The sequence below is a fragment of the Anas platyrhynchos genome, chromosome 4, assembly GCF_047663525.1.
Source record: "Anas platyrhynchos isolate ZD024472 breed Pekin duck chromosome 4, IASCAAS_PekinDuck_T2T, whole genome shotgun sequence".
Taxonomy (NCBI): domain Eukaryota; kingdom Metazoa; phylum Chordata; class Aves; order Anseriformes; family Anatidae; genus Anas; species Anas platyrhynchos.
In genome coordinates, this window is record NC_092590.1 from 22,578,921 (window position 1) to 22,594,423 (window position 15,503).

General features: G+C 35.5%; 1 protein-coding gene across 6 annotated transcripts in view; it reads left to right on the forward strand.

Moving 5' to 3' along the window:
* The window catches only part of FAT1 (FAT atypical cadherin 1), a 108,767-nt gene that overhangs the window by 70,243 nt on the left and 23,021 nt on the right, over positions 1 to 15,503 (forward strand). For all 6 annotated transcript variants that reach the window (XR_011808966.1, XM_072037171.1, XM_038178993.2 and 3 more), the window contains exons 8-14: positions 2,558 to 2,833; positions 3,049 to 3,259; positions 5,334 to 9,401; positions 10,045 to 10,241; positions 11,642 to 11,795; positions 13,077 to 13,310; positions 14,656 to 15,045. Coding sequence is in view for 5 of the 6 variants with exons in the window: in XM_072037171.1 (XP_071893272.1) it covers positions 2,558 to 2,833; positions 3,049 to 3,259; positions 5,334 to 9,401; positions 10,045 to 10,241; positions 11,642 to 11,795; positions 13,077 to 13,310; positions 14,656 to 15,045 (5,530 nt within the window). In the remaining variant the exon portion in view is untranslated. The remainder of the gene's footprint in view (positions 1 to 2,557; positions 2,834 to 3,048; positions 3,260 to 5,333; positions 9,402 to 10,044; positions 10,242 to 11,641; positions 11,796 to 13,076; positions 13,311 to 14,655; positions 15,046 to 15,503) is intronic.

Genomic DNA, 15,503 nt, shown 5'->3' on the forward strand with positions numbered 1-15,503 from the left:
ATTCAAGCAGCCCAGCATGTGGTTAGCCTTCCTTACTGCAAGAGTGCACTTGGATTCATGTTACGCTTGTCCATCAGATAGGCATAAAGTAACAAATCAGTGAGTGAGAAATGAATCCTAAAGTGTGTAGATAAAAGACCTTTCCAGCTGAGTCAAACATGAACTCTGAATTTTAGGTACATTTAAAATGATTACAGTTATAGATCAGATTGTGTATTTGCAGTTGTGTTTACCAGTATTCAGAAAAGCTGCATGCCTGAGCAAGTAATTTGACAAGTAATTTGAATACCTGAGCAAGCCACTCATAATGACTGAGTCATTGTGTTAATTCCTTAGCAATATGTCTGTTAATAATACAATTAATTGGCATCACAGTCACTACATTTCAGGTATTTCATTTAGTACTTTGCACAATTTTTTGGGTGCTGTGTTCTAGAAATTCTGTTTTCCTGCACTGGTTTTGTGTAGTTCCAGCAGCACAAATGGCCACGTCTTCCACTCTGCAGATTGATCTAACACAGTTGCTCTGGAGTTGCATTCCCCCTCACCACCAAGTTTCACCATAGTTTCCATGTTTTCTTATCTGGAGAGGAATACACATGAACTTAAATAATGATTTTGATTTAGATTCATCAAAATTTACACTTTATCTTTTCACTCACTGTTTTTCTGAGTCTGAACTTAATAATCTGCTAGAAGGTGGGAATTGAATAAAAAGTTGTTGAGGTGTACTGATTTTGAAAGCACATTATCTGTGTACGAATTGTGTTGTATATGGTCTCCTAAGCTTTTATTTATACAATGTGTACTAGTCTAGTTTGATTTATATTGAGGTTGGAGTTTTCTGCTTTTTCGTTTGTTAGTCATCTTCATTTGGTTTCATTTTTTATTTTCTTGAGTGTGAGTATTCAATGTGCAGGTATATATTTTACTAAACTACTATGGAAGTGACTGTACTGGACCATTCAGAATTTGATATCAGTTCTTCTTCCAGAATGCATTAAAATGTATTTTATTTATACAGAATTTAAAAAAAAAAAAAAAAAAAAAAAAAGAAGAGAGAGAGAGAGAACTTTTTTTTTTTGTGTTGCTCTAATAATGATAATCTAAAAAATTGCATACGTAAGGTCATATTCTCTTCATTCTTGCTGTTCATTTTCCAGTTGAATTTGTTAATGAATATAACTTTGACCTAAAAGACCTCCTGGATAACCTACCATTAATTTTCTCTCTACTGGAAATCAGTATTTTTTCTTTTGATTTTCTATCTGTAAGTAGTTTCTAATCAATGAGAAAAGAAGCCAAACTCCTTAGTTTCCATAGCAACCTCTTGCGAGGGATTTTATTGATGTGCCAAAGAATTGGTTATTTTCTATTTCTTCTGTTTTCTGAGAATTCTAGTAGGTTGTGGGAGGCAGCATTTTCCTATAAAAAGCGGTGATAGTTTGTATTTGTCACAGGAGGCTGTTTCAAACACTGAAGAATGTGCCGTATAATGGATTATGTCTCACTGATCTGGAACGCCTATGAGTAAAATATTTAGAGGGCTGTGCTTGTGGCTGCAGATACCAGTGTGCACACACGTGTACACGCACATGCCCCTGCTGCCTGGCAGTGGAGCTCAGTATTATTAGCAGTGCATGTTACATTAGGAGCATTGCCATCTATTTGTTGTTCCTCTGCAATTCAGCAGAATCTGTGTGTGGTTCTCATCTTGTCTTGCTGATTTTTTTATTTCATTTAGCAGCTTATTCCAGCCCCACTGCTTTACCAGTATCACATTTGTATTTTGTTTTGTGTAGGGTCATGCTCCCTGTTCTTCTTAGTAAATGGGACTGAAGCAGAATTGTAATTTAGCACAGGCTTCCTTTGTTTTAATTGCTTTTTTATATTTCCTGGTGACCTTGTTTACCCACAGGTTGTTTTGTGGTTTCAAATAAACTTACAACTTCTTTTTTTTATTCCTTGTGTAGCATTTTATTCTATATCTAACTCTTAAGACTGCACACTTGCCCTCTTCAACTCTCTTATATTACATTTTATGTGCTTGTCTATCCTTTTTTTATTTGAGGGCAATTATTGAAAATAGTCTTTCTGGTAACAATTATTTCAGCTAGCAGAGTGGGTGACATCCCAGTTTTTGGGAAGACCATTGTATTTTATAATACAGAGTTACCCAAAAATTACACAACCACTTCTGTCTTTGTATTCCCAGATTCTCACTTCAATTCATGAGGCTATACTGTAGTGCCTGCAGGGTTTGGTGCAAGACTTTGTTACTTATATGCAGCTATCTTTTTGCTGTTACTTAGAATAAAATCCTTCAAATCTTCTTAGAAACTCTTTTTGACTTTAAGGAAGGTGAGGCAGATTTGGATTTAGTGAGTCCCTTTTTTCCTCTACCTCTTCCCTATACCTGTCTCTCCTTCTCTGAAAGAGAAGAAAAAAATAATAAAAAAAATGCTTCCACTGGAATTGTATTAGCATTATGATCTAATTTTCATCTTTGCTTCCCAAATATGATCAATGTTTTTCCCTCCCTATTGTATCATTTCAGGTGTACATCAAAGTTATAGACACAAATAACCACAGGCCTCAGTTTTCTGCATCAAAATATGAAATTGTTATACCTGAGGACACTGTACCAGAGACAGAAATTTTGCAAGTCAGTGCCACGGACAGAGATGAGAAGAATAAACTCATTTATACTATGCAGGGCAGCACAGATCCCATCAGTCTTAAAAAATTCCGTCTGGACCCTGGAACTGGATCTCTTTATACTTCAGAGAAACTGGATCATGAGACCATGAACCAGCATATTCTCACAGTAATGGTAAATAAGCACAATATTTGTTCTGTATCCTATAAAAGTTTTTTTCATTAATTTCTTTTTAATTTGTCCCCATAATACAAACATTCATTGATTTGTGTGTTTAATTTGTATGCAGGCTTTGTCTCTGGTACAGAATGAAGGTTGAATTATTACTAATGTTTGATAAACTTCAGAGTTATTAGTGATAATTACTAGTGTTATGCTATTTGTTTCAGGTTCGAGATCAAGATGTTCCTGTAAAGCGCAACTATGCTAGGATTGTCATTAATGTTAGTGACACGAATGACCATGCTCCATGGTTCACCAGCTCTTCTTATGAAGGACGGGTATATGAGTCAGCAGCTATTGGATCAGCAGTGCTCCAAGTTACAGCATTAGATAAGGACAAAGGGAAAAATGCTGAAATTGTGTATTCTATTGAATCAGGTATGTTGACATTCTTACATCTTAGTTCTTGCATCTTTCTAAAATGTTATTTGATGATACTTATGATATCCATATGCTTCTGCAGAAATAACCACTGAATTGTCACAATTTAAGTTAAACTTTCTGATACAAGTAGCAGGGAAGGGCTTGCTTTGCAGGGTTCCCTCTAGCTGATTTTAAATCACGATTGCTATTCTCGTTCAATAAAATATTTAAGAATTCCTTTAATAGCCAGTCAATTTACCATAGAGAGTCCTTCAGATCATAGACCAGAGAAGAGTGTTAAGTGCAGCTACTTATTTTTTACTTCGTAATGTCTTCCTGAATATGCTTATAACAATGAGGTTCTAATGACATTGATTTTGAATGGTGTGAATATGGGATGGCACTGATTGAGTTCACTTAGCATGCAGAAGTGAGTTTTGGTTTGGCCCATGAAATCTAGGTACAAGCCTACTATAACTAAGGTCCTGAACTATTTAGGCACTATGCCTGAAAAAAAAGTTATTTATATTTCATTAACTATGTGCTGTATGACCTTCAATCTAGAAAGTGATTTAAAATAAAAGTCCCAGTCACAAGCATAAGAAATTGCATTTTAAACAGAACAGTAGGTAAAATTTGTTCAGTTACAGTTGCATGCAAGGTGTTATGCACAAGTGTTTATTCTTGTTTGACATAAGTTATTTTGTAAAGGTATGTAAATTGTAAGCATTATTCATTTCTTCCTCCAAAATGTTATTTTGTTTTGAAAACACATTTAAATACTATTAAAATGAAGCTGCAATTATAATTGTTTGAACAAGCAGAATATATTTGATAAAATTCTTAAAATATGTTTTTTTTTCTGTTATTTGTAAAAAATACTACTTTTTTGCTAGGCAGGACACTAATGTTCGTGAAACTTTCCATTTTGCTAGTTTAGTAGTTCTTGTTTTATCAATGCCAAAACATTGTAAGAAAAATATGTGTATGCACACTGTCTAAAATTAAGTTAAACCCTGTTCTCTTCATTTCTTCTAGCTTTTTATAGGAGTAAATATAAGACTTAGGTTAGGTTATTTTATAGAACCGGGAGGTTAAAGCATTATAATTGATGTTCTAAGCTTATGGAAGGAACATTCCTTAAATGTTTGTAATTACTGTTTAGATTTGTAATGGGATATTCTAAGAATGCCACTGTGTTTAGAGCCTCCACGTAAAAAAAAAAAAAAAAAAAAAGACCAACAATCTTTTGCCTACTTGTATGCATAACTCAGAAGTTCTTAAAATTTTTTTCCATGCTGAGAGCATGGCTTTAGTAACATAAATTTTAAGGAAGTAAAATGTTAAAACTCACTGTATTTAGTACATGAGCTGAATATTGTGTGCTGTGTGTTCTTTATATTTGGAAGTATAAAGAAAACAAATGTTTATCAAGTGGCAGCTGGCAATAATTAGCAGGTAGTATTATTTTTTTCCCTAATACTTCATCACAAGGAATAACTTGCCTATGTATTAATATGAAATTAGAAATGCAACTTTTGATACAGTTCAGAAAGATTAATTTTGAAGCAGTGCTTTAATGCTTAAACAATTAACATGATGACAATTAACGTATCATTAAAACATTTCAATTTTTCAGAACAGTCTAGTTATTTTAGATCATGAAATTTAACTTGTGTTCCACTAATGTTAATTTATGAACATAATTTTTTCAACTTCAGTAGATACTTAAGTGGGCTTATGCACAAACTCAGTTATGAAGATAATTTAAAGAAAATAAATAACTTATAATGTGGAAATTTGCAGAGTACTTGCCATCTTTTGAGTTGTTTTTGTTTTGTTTTGTTTTTAATGGAAAATATTTTGCATTTATTTTCAAGTCTTGGATAGCTCTACTAACTTTTTATGGTTCCACAAATAAACTTAGAATTAGTGCAAGCTCTTCATTACAGAAAACTTTGAGAGCTTACGAATGATTGTTAAACAAAATTGTCTTTATTTTCTCTGTCTGTTTTAGTACATGGCCAAATAAACTTTTGGTTTTTTAATTTGTATATACCTTTATCTTAATTTTCTTTTTTTCTCATAGGCAATATTGGAAATTCCTTCTTTATAGATCCCATCTTGGGTATGATTAAAATTGCAAAGGAATTAGATCGTAGTAACCAGGAAGAATACAACTTGATAGTAAAAGCTACAGACAAAGGAGATCCTCCAATGAGTGAAGTGACATCTGTGCGCATATTTGTTACAGTTTCTGACAATGCCTCACCAAAATTCACAGCCAAAGAATATTCTACAGAAATTAGTGAAAGTGCCAGCATTGGCAGTTTTGTTGGAATGGTTACAGCATACAGTCAGTCTTCAGTCATTTATGAAATAAAGGATGGTAATATAGGTGATGCCTTTGCTATCAACCCCAACTCAGGCGTCATTGTTTCTCAGAAGATTCTTGATTTTGAAACTTTGCCCATTTACACATTGACTGTGCAGGGAACAAACATGGCTGGCTTGTCCACTAATGCAACTGTTTTGGTCCATCTTCGCGATGAGAATGACAATACACCAATTTTTATGCAGGCTGAATATACAGGACTCATCAGTGAATCAGCTTCAATTAACAGTGTGGTTCTAACTGACAAGAATGTCCCATTAGTAATTCGAGCTACAGATGCTGATAAAGAATCAAATGCTTTGCTTGTTTATCAAATTGTTGAACCATCTGTCCGCAAGTATTTTGCCATTGATTCTAGCACTGGTGCCGTTCGAACAGTAATGAGTCTGGACTACGAGGAGACAAACATTTTCCACTTTTCAGTTCAAGTACATGATATGGGGATACCACGTTTATATGCAGAATATGCAGCTAATGTTACTATTTATGTAATTGACATCAATGATTGTCCTCCTGTGTTTTCAAGAGAGTTGTATGAGACATCCATTTTGGTTCCAACCTATAAAGGCGTGAAAGTCATCAGCGTAAATGCCACTGATGCTGATTCAGGCATTTTTTCACAATTAATTTATTCCATTATCGATGGCAACATTGGAGAAAAATTTGCAATAAACCCTAAGACTGGAGATATAACAGTACAAAATACAACTCAGTTACGAAGCAGATATGAATTAACAGTGAGAGCATCTGATGGCAGATTTGCAAGCACTGCATCTGTAAAAATTAATGTGAAAGAAAGCAAGACAAGCCAGCTGAAATTCACACAGAGTTCTTACTCTGCAACAGTGCAGGAGAATTCCACCGAGGCAAAAACAATAGCTGTGGTTACTGCTATAGGGAATCAAATAAATGAGCCTTTGTTTTACCATATTCTAAATCCAGACAGCAGATTTAAAATAAGCCCAACTTCAGGAGTCCTTTCAACAACAGGAATACCATTTGATCGTGAACAGCAAGAATCTTTTGATGTGGTCATAGAAGTGACAGAGGAACATAAACCATCAGTTGTTGCACATATTGTAGTTAAAGTGACAGTGGAAGATGTAAATGATAATGCTCCGTTTTTTGTTAATCTTCCGTATTATGCTGTTGTTAAAGTAGATGCTGAAGTAGGCCATGTTGTTCGACGTGTCACTGCTGTAGACAAAGATACAGGCAGAAATGGAGAGGTACATTACTATCTTAAAGAACATCATGAACATTTCCAAATTGATCCAACTGGTGAAATCTCACTGAAGAAGAAGTTTGAACCAGACACACTAAATAAAGAGTACCTGATCACAGTAGTGGCAAAAGATGGAGGAGAACCTGCTTTTTCTGCTGAAGTTATAGTCCCAATTACAGTTATGAATAAAGCTATGCCAGTTTTTGAAAAGCCTTTCTACAGTGCAGAGATACCAGAAAACATTCAGCTCCATAGTCCTGTTGTACATGTACAAGCAATCAGCCCAGAAGGACTTAAAGTGTTTTACAGCATCACAGATGGAGATCCTTTCAATCAATTCACTATCAACTTCAACACTGGAGTTATAAATGTCGTTGCCCCTCTTGACTTCGAATCTCATCCAGCCTACAAGCTGAGTATTCGGGCAACAGACTCCCTAACTGGGGCACATGCTGATGTGTTTGTAGACATAATAGTGGAAGACATCAATGATAATCCTCCTGTGTTTGCAGAGCAGTCTTACACTGCAACCCTTTCTGAGGCATCTGTCATTGGAACATCTGTTGTACAAGTGAGCGCTACAGATGCTGATTCTGGAACAAATAGGGGGATTTCCTATCATTTGGTTGAGGATAACAGTGAAAGTCATGACTACTTCCACATAGACAGCAGCACTGGACTCATTCTCACAGCAAGAACTTTGGACTATGAAAAAATTCAGCAACACAAGTTACTAATAAGGGCAATAGATGGTGGCATGCTGCCCTTGAGCAGTGACACTATTGTAACTGTTGATATAACTGATCTCAATGACAACCCCCCTCTTTTTAACCAATTGCTTTATGAAGCTAAAATTAGTGAACTGGCTCCCCGTGGACATTTTGTGACATGTGTGCAAGCCTCAGATGCAGATAGTTCAGATGTTGACAAGCTGGAGTACTCCATTCTGACAGGCAATGACCAAAAGAATTTTGTAATTAATAGTAAAACTGGCATTATCACTGTCTCAAACCTACGCAGACAGACGCTAAAGTCACATTACAATCTTAATGTGTCTGTTTCTGATGGGGTTTTCAGAAGTTCAGCCCAAGTTCATATAACTGTAACCAGTGCCAATATGCACAGCCCTGTTTTCAGCCAGAATGAGTATGAGGTTGAACTAGCTGAAAATGCTCCATTGCATACTTTGGTGACTGAAGTTAAAGCAACAGATGAAGATTCTGGTACTTATGGCCACATCACTTACCACATTGTAAATGACTTTGCCAAAGATAGGTTTTATACAAATGAGAGAGGGCAAATATTTACCTCTGAAAAGCTTGACCGTGAAACACAAGCAGAAAAAGTTATTGCCATTAGTTTAATGGCCAAAGATTCAGGAGGAAAAGTCGCTTTCTGTACAGTCAATGTAATACTTACAGATGACAATGATAATGCTCCTCAATTCCGAGCAACAGAGTATGAAGTAAATATTGGATCTGATGTTCCACGGGGTACTTCTGTCATTAAAATCTGGGCTTCTGATGCTGATGAGGGTACAAATGCAGATATCACATATGCTATTGAAGCAGAGTCTGAAAATGTTAAAGAGAATTTAGAAATTGATTCATTGTCTGGTATCATTACTACAAAAGAAAGCTTAATTGGATTAGAAAATGAGTTTCTAACCTTCTTTGTTAGAGCAGTCGATGGTGGATCCCCCCAGAAAGAGTCAGTTGTTCCTGTCTATGTTAGAATACTACCACCAGAAGTGCCTCTTCCAAAATTTTCAGAACCGTTTTATTCTTACACCGTTTCCGAGGACATTCCAATTGGAACTGAGATAGATGTTATCAAAGCGGAGCATAATCAGACTTTGGTATATAGTCTGATTAAAGGAAACACTCCTGAAAGCAATAGAGATGATTTTTTTGTGATTGACCGACAGACTGGAAGGTTGAAACTTGAGAAGAATCTTGATCATGAAACAACTAAGTGGTACCAATTCTCAGTGCTAGCACAGTATACAAATGAAGATTATAATGTTGTTTCCACAGTAGAGGTAAGCATTCAGGTAAAAGATGCAAATGATAACAAACCAGTTTTGGAGTCTAATCCATATGAAGCATTCATCGTAGAAAACATGCCAGCTGGAACAAGAGTCATCCAAGTTAAAGGCACTGACTCAGATTCAGGACTCAATGGGCAGGTCACTTACAGCTTAGATCCTTCTCAAGAACTGGACATTATAGAGTCTTTTACCATAAACATGGAAACTGGCTGGATTACGACTCTCAAAGAACTTGACCATGAGAAGCGAGACAAATACAAAATAACAGTGGTTGCATCTGATCGGGGTGAAAAAATTCAGCTGTCTTCTATGGCTGTGGTTGAAGTTACTGTTACAGATGTGAATGACAATCCTCCACGCTTTACTGCAGAGATATATAAAGGAACAGTCAGTGAGGATGACCCTCCTGGTGGAGTAATTGCCATCTTAAGTACAACCGATGCTGATACAGAAGAAGCCAATAGACAAGTCTCTTACTACATTACAGGTAACTCTTTTTGAGTAATGTCAGAATAATCATTTGAGTAGTCCTGGAATGAAGTGCGGTATAACTTAATCCTTCAAATTATTGAAGAACACTGGAAATCATGTAGCTGCAGAGAAAGAATGTGTGTGTCTTAAAATGAAATAAGGACTTTGGGGGGGTGGGGGGGGAGGGGAAGAAGAGTTTTAGAAAACAGGTCTTTGACTTTCTCTTTGACATGTGCTTTGCTTAACATGCTTTCCTATTTTTTTTGTTTGCTTCCTATATATCGCATTTTATTAAGAAATATAGATTTACACTAAAATCAATGATGCAGTTAAACAAGGAATCCAAGAAATATTGTAAAATAAGTATTGCTTTCCAGTGGAGTATTCTAATGTTATTCTTTCTGTGTAAGTGTCTTATGATGTTATCTATAATGATACATGAATTTCTATATTGATTTTTATAGATCCTATTGGCAGCAGTTAGGTTTGTTGTATGAGCCATCTACTGACTATATCTACCTGAAAAATGAAGCTCTTTCCATATAAAGCCACAGAAAGTGGCTGCTTGATTGCATTTGGATTTTTTCTTTCAATAACTATGTTGATGGAGCAACATTCTCCCTCTTGTCTTTAATTAAATGCTTCTTTTCATATTTTAGGAGGTGATCCCTTGGGACAGTTTGCTGTTGAAAATATACAGAATGAATGGAAAGTCTATGTGAAAAAGCCCCTGGACAGGGAAGAAAAGGACAATTATCTTCTAAATATTACAGCAACTGATGGGACATTTGCAACTAGAGCTGTGGTGGAGGTTAAAGTCCTTGATGCCAATGATAATAGTCCTGTTTGTGAAAAGGTAGGCACAGTCTTCCGCGTCCAGCTGCTTCTGTAGGTAAAATGTAAGCACACTTTAGCTGAAACTGCTTCTCAGGAGTTCTCAGGATACAAACAGGTATATGTTTTATGCTGGTAACAGAGCTTTGGAATACTAAGATACTGGACTAGTACTGCTGTCAAAGAAAGCAATGGACAAGTTTCTGTTTAAAAAAAAAAAAAAAGCAAACAACAACAATTCATTGATACAATTTTAACACTTACTGGGTGTTAAAAGAGTACGAGGAGTATTTTAGTTCATTTCTCCTGTGTTAGTGCATGCTTTCCCAAATAAGAATTGTTCTAAGCTACTGCCATTATAGGTTACATGCTCTTTTTTCTGAAGGAAGCAAAGCCAAAGAAAGCCACATACCATCACTTAGTTGATGTATTTGTGATAAGAGTAGACGAGCTGAAAAGACTGGAATGTTTTCCTGCAGATGCACTCAGCAACATCAAAAATCTGTAATCCATAAACGTTTTCTTTTTACTAAGCTATCTACTTTACCACATTTGATAGTCTGCAAAAACAGATATGAAAGGTGGAGAATGGGAAAATGAGGAAAAAAACAAAACAAAACAAAAACAAGAAGGGGGAAGTATGACTACATTATAAGAAACGCCTAGATTTTCATAGCTTTTTTTTTTTTTTTTTTTTAATTTTAGCATGCTTGGATTCTTCATAGCTGTCTTGTTGAGCACAGATTTGATGTTACTGGGTAGAAAGACAAAATCTTTTCTTGTCCTAGGAAGGATCAAGTATACAGTGACTGATTCTTTTTAATAGTCAGTGATCACTTACATACAAATTATTGTAGTTAAATACAAACTGGAAAGTCAATGTTTTTAGCTTTATTCTTTTGATAATATTGGTGTTATAAGTCTTAGTCCTAATTGAAATTACATCCCTCATTTAAATGAACTGTTAGAGTGCTCAGAGACTTTTAAACTGGAAGCTTGTATTTCATGCACCGTTACATAAAAGATCGACGTCAGTTTCTTCTAGATTGAGTCAGACCTAGACAAGTTGATTTACTGAAAGAGGAAAAAATTGCCAAAAATTCAGAACTCCTACCTTGGGAATGTACTTAATTAGCAGTTAATCAGTGACAAGTGGTTAGAGTTCTTAACTATGCATTGACACCCAAGAGTCCCTATGGTTTCAGTAATAATTAGCTTTATGTGTAATTTAATAAATGTGAGGTAATTAATTGGAAAATCATAAGCCCTTATCATTTTCAGGTATTTCATTCTCCAGTTCACTTCATGTTTTTCCAAACATTGAAACAGAATATTATCTCATCTGTCATTCTTTCCATCCCCTTTCCAAGCCCTACTTACTCTACGTGTTACGTCCTTCAATGAAATTTTAAAATCTTTCAGGCTTTATACACTGACACTGTTCCAGAGGATGCCCTTCCTGGTAAACTCATAATGCAGGTATCTGCTACAGATGCAGATATTCGTTCCAATGCAGAAATTACTTACACATTGCATGGCACAGGAGCAGAGAAGTTCGGACTCACTCCAGACACAGGTAATAATGCACACAAAATTGTAATTATCATGTAATTTTATAAAATATTATATGATTACATTAAGACATGCATAAAGGTCAGTATTTTAAGTTTTGCATTATGGCTGTTTGTTATGTAACTGTTATTTAAATTGTGAGTTTCTAGTACAAATACTAATAATATATTGATTAGAAGTCAGGGAAAAGGCAAGTGTTAAAACACAAGGAACTAAAGAGTAAATAAGGTAACTTCCTAGAAGCCAGAAACTTCATGCAGAAGGGACTGGAGTAAAAGTACACCATGAATGTTGTGCTTTTTATATTTTGTTAGTAGCAATCATAGTTTGTAAACTGAGAATATCTTAATTCAGATTCTCTCTTTGACATCATTTGGTTTGGTATGTTAAATAGGCTGAGGTTAGAATGAGCAACACATTTCCTTTCTGTAGTAAATACCAAAATTGCCTCCAATTTCACTGGAATCATTTTAAAAGCAAGATAAACTTTTAAATTCCCTGGCTTTGTTTGGTTTTCATGGCATTCATATCTTCTGGGTTATAAGGTAGGTCAATGCAATGTTCACTTTTTATTTCATAGGGGTTGACTTTGTCACCTCTGTGCTATGCTTGCATGTTGTTACATAAATTCAGAATTGTTGGGGCTAGAATACTTGCAAACAACATTTCAGAATACTTTTTTTAATCAGTCAAAAGAAGACAATGACTACACTTTATGCCTGTCATCATGTTTTCTGTCACTTGGGTAAGAAAGTATGTGTTAGACTTCTAGAAATTTTTCTGTAGCAGCATGTTATATTTGATGGTGTGAATAGCTCTGTTTATTCATTAAATGTTAGAGGAGAGGGCCAAGTCAATACCTGTGGAAGAAACACAACAAAATAGCCCAGGACTTCACTTTGCATTTTATTAAAACCTGTGTTCTCATATTTTAATTTTCTTTACATAGTAACTTATTAATTCATGATTGTGCACACATTATCTCTGGCCTATTGGGTATTCTTACTCTAGCTAAATTCTTTTTTCAGAAGAATTTAGGAAAAAAAAAAAGCTAAGGGTTTTAGTATTTAATCTCTTCAAGCACAAAAGGCAGGCCAATAACGTGCTTTGTCCAAAGTGGAACTTATTAGTGCAGTACAGCTGCTGACTTAGCCACTGATTAAATTATCCTAAAAAAGAAAATTGTTGTTTTGTTTTTCTGGGTACAAAGATTTTAGAAGAGAGCATATTAAAGATACTTGATTCTTGCAGCTTGTATTAACTTATATTTGTTATCTGTTTATAGGTGAATTGAAAACATTAATGCCACTTGATCGTGAGCAGCAAGCAGTTTATTACCTTCTAGTGAAAGCCACAGATGGAGGAGGAAGATTCTGCCAGGCTAATATTATTCTTACTCTGGAAGATGTGAATGATAATGCCCCAGAGTTTACAGCTGATCCGTACTCCATTACAGTATTTGAAAACACAGAGCCTAAAACCCTTTTGACAAGAGTGCAGGCAACAGATGCAGATGCAGGTATGCATTCTTTGACCAATACTTTTGTCATGGTCTCAAAGTTACAGTAATGTTTATTTAGGCTTACCCTGAAAGGTGTTAAGTCTTTCAGTGGAACTGACAGATTTTCAATACATCTCAGGACTAGACTCCTGAAAGATATATTTAGGTCTACTAAAGCATGTAACACCTGACATCCATATGTGAGTGACTTGGAAAACATCCCTTTTGTCTCTTTCTGTTAAAAAGAAGAGGGAGGAAGGAGACAAAATTTAGGTTATTTTTTGTGTGCTAAACTGTTATGGTCAGTTACATCCTTTTACTCCTGATGTAAGTGAAAGAAGACCAAGTATACTTGTGTAAATATTTATTCATAGATTTTGAATGTGCGTTCCTCAGGAATGGCATTAATGATCACACCATAAAGATAACCGGTCAATTGAAATTTTATGTAGGGAGTAGATGATCTTAAGAAGTTCTTAAGAAGGCCACTTCAAACTACACTACTCTATTCTATTCTAAAAGCATATGCTGCCCATTAAGATTTTTGCTATCTCTTTCATCACTGTTTAGTTATAATTATTTAAGTGAGTGTGAACTGAAAATGACTTTAGATACATGTAGAATTTGTTCTTAGGCTTTGTTTTTGGAAGGAAGAACAAAACAGCATAAAGTATTTAAAAGTGTATGATTTCCATATATCAGCAGTTTATTAATCACATAATTAATAGTTGCCTTAGTCTCTTGAAACAACTAACCTGCTTTGTGCTATGATATAGCTAGGTTGCTGAATTGAAAGGCAGCAGACAGATGTTTTCACACTTCACTACTCTTTGAGACTCTGGAGCAAAATACTTGGTCCAAAACCCTGTAGGCTTTTTGTTTGCTCTGCTTTACAGCAGTGTTTGCCAGAAATGACGTTCCTGTTAATTTTGGGTTATAGTTCTTAAATAAACTTACTGGAATGATGTCTAGTTATTTGATACAGCCGAACTCTTCCATATCCTCCTGTGTTATTTTTTAAGCCTGCTAAGCAGATGCTGTTGTTCTAAAGTTATAATTAGATTTGTATTACTAATCGTTTCATATTAGCTAGTACTGTGACTGAAGCAGAACCATGCTTCATATTTTTTTGTCTGGCAGAAAACTGGTGCAATGAAGTGTTAGCTTAATTTTTTTTAATTAATTACATCTTTTTGGAAATCATTCTGGCCTTGACAGGAGCCTTTAACTCCTGTTGAAATTTACTTTAGCATGAATGACAGTATTTAACATGCATATTTTATTTCTATAGCTATCAGACCTGTTATTATGTTGGTGTATTTTGACTGCTGATTCAAACTCTGCCAATGTTTTCAAAATGCAGGGATGAACCGTAAAATCCATTATTCACTGGTGAACTCTGCAGAGGGCCAGTTCTCTATCGATGAATTCTCAGGAATCATCCGGTTGGAGAAGCCTTTGGATCGGGAGTTACAAGCTGTGTACACTCTGATTTTGAAAGCTACAGATGAAGGTTTACCTAGAAGACTTTCTTCCACAAGTAGCCTCATAGTTTCCGTTTTGGATATAAATGATAACCCACCTGTATTTGAGCATAGGGAATATAGTGCAAGTGTATCAGAAGACACTTTGGTTGGAACTGAAGTTCTGCAGATCTACGCTGCAAGCAGGGACATTGAAGCCAATGCTGAAATCACATACTCAATAGCCAGTGGGAACGAACATGGAAAATTCAGTATTGAGTCAACAACAGGTAACAGATTGCAATTGGTCTTCCTGCAATGCTTATCCTGAAAGGATATGTTAGCCTCACCAAGAATAGCGCTTATACTATGTTCTGCAATAATTCATCCAAATATATAATGCATAATCTATATGCATCATCCATACCACCATCATGGCTGTGAAGCCAGCGCTACTGTCTATTTACCTGTTTTGATAGGATGCCTACTAAACGAGTGCAACAGAATGTAGAATAGTAACTTCATTTATTGCTGTTATTATTATTTAGGTTAGATTCATAGACACAGATCCATATAACCTGACTGATCTATATAACACCTGGCTGGCAGTGCTGGGCCTGATTCACCCCAGGAAAGGGAAGGGATTGTCCTGCTCTGCTCTGGGCTGGTGCGGCCTCACCTCAAGCACTGTGTGTAGTTATGGTGTTCCAATATAAGAAGGACATAAAACTGTTAGAGAGTGTCCAAA